The sequence below is a fragment of the Chlamydomonas reinhardtii genome, chromosome 3 (assembly GCF_000002595.2).
Source record: "Chlamydomonas reinhardtii strain CC-503 cw92 mt+ chromosome 3, whole genome shotgun sequence".
In the NCBI taxonomy this organism is placed as follows: Eukaryota; Viridiplantae; Chlorophyta; class Chlorophyceae; order Chlamydomonadales; family Chlamydomonadaceae; genus Chlamydomonas; species Chlamydomonas reinhardtii.
This window is the reverse complement of record NC_057006.1, coordinates 8,630,652-8,635,215: the sequence shown is the minus strand read 5'-3', so window position 1 is coordinate 8,635,215 and position 4,564 is coordinate 8,630,652. Positions and strand designations below refer to the sequence as shown.

General features: G+C 62.4%; 1 protein-coding gene across 1 annotated transcript; it reads right to left on the bottom strand.

The window, feature by feature from the left end:
• Window positions 1-795: 795 nt before the first annotated feature.
• Window positions 796-4,507, bottom strand: CHLRE_03g203569v5 (uncharacterized protein). The gene is made up of 6 exons (XM_043061429.1): window positions 4,132-4,507; window positions 3,903-3,951; window positions 3,514-3,593; window positions 2,952-3,040; window positions 2,491-2,622; window positions 796-2,182 (listed from the first exon to the last, which is right to left on the bottom strand). The coding sequence occupies exons 1-6, from the start codon at window positions 4,395-4,397 to the stop codon at window positions 1,902-1,904; spliced, it is 897 nt and encodes a 298-aa protein (XP_042926649.1). The 5' UTR covers window positions 4,398-4,507; the 3' UTR covers window positions 796-1,901.
• Between the last annotated feature and the right edge of the window lie 57 nt (window positions 4,508-4,564).

Below are 4,564 nucleotides of genomic sequence, written 5' to 3'. Positions count from 1 at the left end.
CACTCACCAAGTGCCGCCTCCGCATCCCCGCCGGCGCGTAGCAGCTCCACGAACTTCTGCTTCTTCGCCCGGAACACCAGGCGCACGTCCTGCAGCAGGACCCGAGCTTGGCCGCGTGAGCGGGCAACAGGGTAACTTGTTGGCGCGCAGACGAGAACCGCACCTCCAGGGCTGCTGGGCAAATCGCTCGCATTATTTCAAGTCCTTTGTCGATATCGCCAGCCATCAGCGCTGCCCTCATCGCGTCGCATCGCTCCCAAGGGCCCGAGGCCTGCGAAACCAGACGGAAAAAGACGCTGACTCGGGCCGAACGTCGCAGGCAACGGGTAACGGCTGCCTTACCTGCTCCAATATACCATAAGCATAATCCCGGACGAGTTCGTCCAGAACCGTGAGCGAAATTGCCACAGCCATTTCAGCTCCGAGTCCGAGCCCCCTGGCACGGACGCCAAATGACGATCTATAAATTTCAAAGTTCAGATGCTTATGTCGTCATACTTGTGAACATCTGGGAAGAGCAGGGGCAGAAGCTGTTAGGGTTCCTCGGGCGCGGATAGCAAGTATTTGGTATTTAGTCAGCGCCACAGCAGACGTTTATATCACAACAAATCAAAGCACAGTGTCTGTGCACTGTAGAATCACAAGCTGGGCCTCGGTGATGCACAGTGCCGTGCCTCCCCCCGTGCTCTCCTCGCAGGCCAACGCGGGCTCACCTCGCCCCAATGCGCCAACGCGCCTCGCCCAGGACACAAGCGTGCAACCCGCTCTGCTCGCCAGTTGCAAAAAGGCTGTGACACTGAAACTTGATTACAAGCAGCGCGGGAATCCAGTCTGCTCTGAGTGCGCATCTTTCTTCCTGCACAGGTCTGGGACTCCCGGTGCGCGCCCATCGCGCCCATCGTGCACCCCACCATCACCCACTGCTTCACACTCTGTGTCGTCCAGCTGGGCGCCGGCGTCACGTGATCCCATCCTCAACACTTCACCTCCTTCACCCAAGAGCTGCGCTGCACTTACCGGGCGGTCCAGGCGCCAAGTACCGTCAAAGTACCCCGCACCGACCGCGGCCGGCTACGACCGCCACCCGTTCCTCCTGCCCTATGCCTGCATATTCCCCTACGTTGGTCCTTTGTACCATCATGTCCCCTATGCATACATGTGAATAAAAACACGTCCATTACAACCCATGGGATGCATCACCGACGTGTCGGTCCACTGAGCCCCCACTAGTTAGCTACTCCATTGCAGCATCCCGCAACTACTAATGCCACTTATCCCGCATGCATCCAAAGATCATGCTGGTTGCTTGCTTGCACGTATGCACACACATGCATTATGCATGACGCACGCAAGGCCTCCTGACCGGATGAAGGGCACTGGCTGACTGGCATGACCGCCCTAGTGGCTGATCCCAAACGCCACCAGGTGCACACACAACACACACACACACACACACACACACATATACACACACACACACACACACACACACACACACACACACACACACACACACACACACACACACCCCACACACACATACACACATCTTCTGTCTCTGAAATGCATCACCGCGCAGATCACCACCATGCCGCTTGCTCTGGTCAGCCCTGAGCACAGTGTCATGCATGGGATGGGCCCTTTGCATGTGACCTCACCTCTTGCCTCTCGCCGCACACAACCGCCATACTGGATACACGGCACGGCGGTTTCTCAAGCTTGGCTGTCAACTTGCATAGGCAGTAACACCACTAGTAGCACTAGCCCCTGGGCCGCTACCAGCAGGCGGGCTGCGCTGCCTGGTGTGGCGTACGCCTTGCTCGCGCCTCCGCCATGCGCGTCAGGCGCGCGACAGCAGGCACGCAGCAGCAACACCACCACCATCAGCAGCAGCAGGAGGTCTACCGGCGCTGCAGGCTTTTCCGCGGCGGCGGGCTCTGTCGGCCGGGCGGCGGGCGGCTGGCCCTGGCGGCGGCGGCAGACCCCTGGGGCGGCGGGCGGCGCCGTTTGGGCTGCTGCCTGGATGGCTTGGCACCCTGCTGCTTGGGGCCCTTCCCGGGCGGGTGGGGCGCAGGCGCCGGCGACTGCGGCTGGGGGCCGGCGGCGCTGGAGGGGGTGGGCTCCACTGGGTCGGGCTGGAGCTTGGGGTCGGCGGGGTCCAGCGTGCCGCCGCCGCTTGCGTCTGTGTTGAATTAGCACGAGCGCCGTGTGGATTAGAGCACAGGAAGCACAAGAAAGCAACGTGCGTGTATGTGCGAGAGCACGTGCGTGCAATGAATTTCGTTTTGGTCCGCGCTAGCAGCTAGCTGTGTGATGGACGCCGTGGCACGCAGGCCACAGCCTGTGTCCTGCTGGCTGCATAGCGTGTGTCACCTCAAGCCCCAGCAGCCCCAGCCAGCAGCCACAACCAGCAGGCACCGCTGCCGCCACCCTAAGCCCTGCGGCTGTCCCATGCGCGCGCACACCACCCCGCAGCACCCGCCCACCCACCTGCTCCGCAGGCCAGCACCCGCTGCTGCTGCGGGCACTCGCCCGGCCCCGCGGCCGCCAGTGTGGCCGCCGCCTGCATCCAGGTGGACGGGTAGCCGCGCTGGGCGGCAGTCACCCTGAACTCCAGGTCGCCTGCTGGGCGGCGGGGGAGGGAAGAGATGGGGAAAGAGGAGGAGAGAGACTGTGTTGTGTTGTGTTGTGCTGTGCTGTGCTGTGCTGTGTTGTGTTGTGTTGTGTTGTGTTGCGTTGCGTTGTGTGTGTGTGTGTGTGTGTGTGTGTGTGTGTGTGTGTGTGTGTGTGTGTATAGGAGCGTCAGGTTGGCATGCGCGCTGGTACGTGTCCGGCATGCGCGCCAACACCCACCACCCACCACCGCCTGAACCAATGCCGTACAAGGGACCTCTCCGTTGGGCTCCGCAAGCAAACAACCCACCCACCCACCCACCCACCACCCGACCCGCCTGTCAGGTTGCATGGCACGGCGAAGGCGAAGGCGAAGGACGTCTGTGCCCGCGGCGAGCTGGAGGCACCCAGGTCCACCCGGTTGCGGCTGCGGGGGAGATGGAGGGGAGGGAGAAAGGGGAGGTGGGTGGGTGGGTGTGTTTTGTTTGGGCGGGGAGTGGCTGGGCGCGATGGGTGGGATGGGTGGGCAAGCCGGTGTGTGGCTCCATGCAGAGCTGAACATGAATGCCACACACAGCTGCTTTGGGTGCAGGCGTCTCGTGCAAGCACCGGCGGAGGCGGAAGCAGAGGCAGAGGCCGGGGCCGGCGCACGCGTGTGCAAAGGACACAGTCAGATGTCCCCGCGCGCCAGACCCAGACGACGACCACAACCGTCCTGGGCCCAGACAACACCGCCATCGGCACCCCTCCCATGCCTAGCCAAACTGTGACTACCGCACCCACCCACCCACATACACACAGTGCCCGCCTCAAAGCCCATCCTGCCTCATTCCCTCCGTCCCCCGCGCCCCCCATCCTCCGCCACCTCTGCTGGGCGCCTCCCGCCCATGCCTCGCTCACCATCCGGGTGTGGGTCCGGGGCTGAGGAAGCGGCCCTCCGACATGGACAGCAGCGCCAGGCCCAGAACCGGCAGCGACAGCTTCAATTGGGGGAGGGAGGGTGGTCGGTGGATGGGGCGTGGATTGGATCCTCAATGAAATTGTGTGTGATGGAATGACATGTGCGATGTGAGCGAGCGGGCGGAGTTGCAGCTGTGTGCGTGGGGTTGACACAATCCCTGCAGGCCCAATAGCACTGTGCCGCCCACGGCCCACGGCCCCAGGACTGACGAACTCGCTCTTGCCTGCCTGGCTCCCTTGCACACACAAGCTTGCATCCTTCCCGTCAGTCGCCCGGCAGGGGCTCGCTCGGCGCCTGCCTGCCCCTCTGAGTGCCGTGTTCGGCTCACCTTTCCCGTGTAGTTGGCCCCGGGGCACACGCGGGTGGTCAGGTCACCCCTGTGGCCGCAGCAGCAGAAGACGAGGAGGGGGTCCAAGGAAGCGGAGGGGGGGGGGAGGCGGCGCGAAAGTGGGGGTGGGCCGGGAAGTGGGATTTGTGGTATAAGTCGCGGCCGCATGCATGGCTTGGTCAGCACTGGCCGTACGCAGTCACCCCGGCCAGCGCTGATACAGACTCACCCCGTTTGCTCCCTGAACTCAAAAGTGATGCCGTCCTCGTGATAGGGGATTCCATGCGGGCTCTCCAGGAAGAAGCCTTCAGCGTCCGTCAGATCGTAATATGCCCTTTCTGGGTGGGCGTGGCAGGGATTGCCATCCGGCATAACACCGATGGCAGGCTCCCACCAGTATTTGGCATAGCCATTTACGCCTGCTGCCGCCAACGCAACGAGCAACAAGGCCGCACGGACAGAGGAGTCCCTGATTCTCCTCGCTGCGCCCGGCATCGTGTAGTCTGGCAACAACTCACAGACTTTGACTGATACCCTTATGCATCGGATAAGTAGTCACTGTATCTGTAATCCAGTCTGCGTGCTCGCCTGCCTTGGCAGTTTATATGGAAGTGCAATGAAGTACCGCGGGAAAGTCCGACCTTTCACGTAATCGCGGCCCA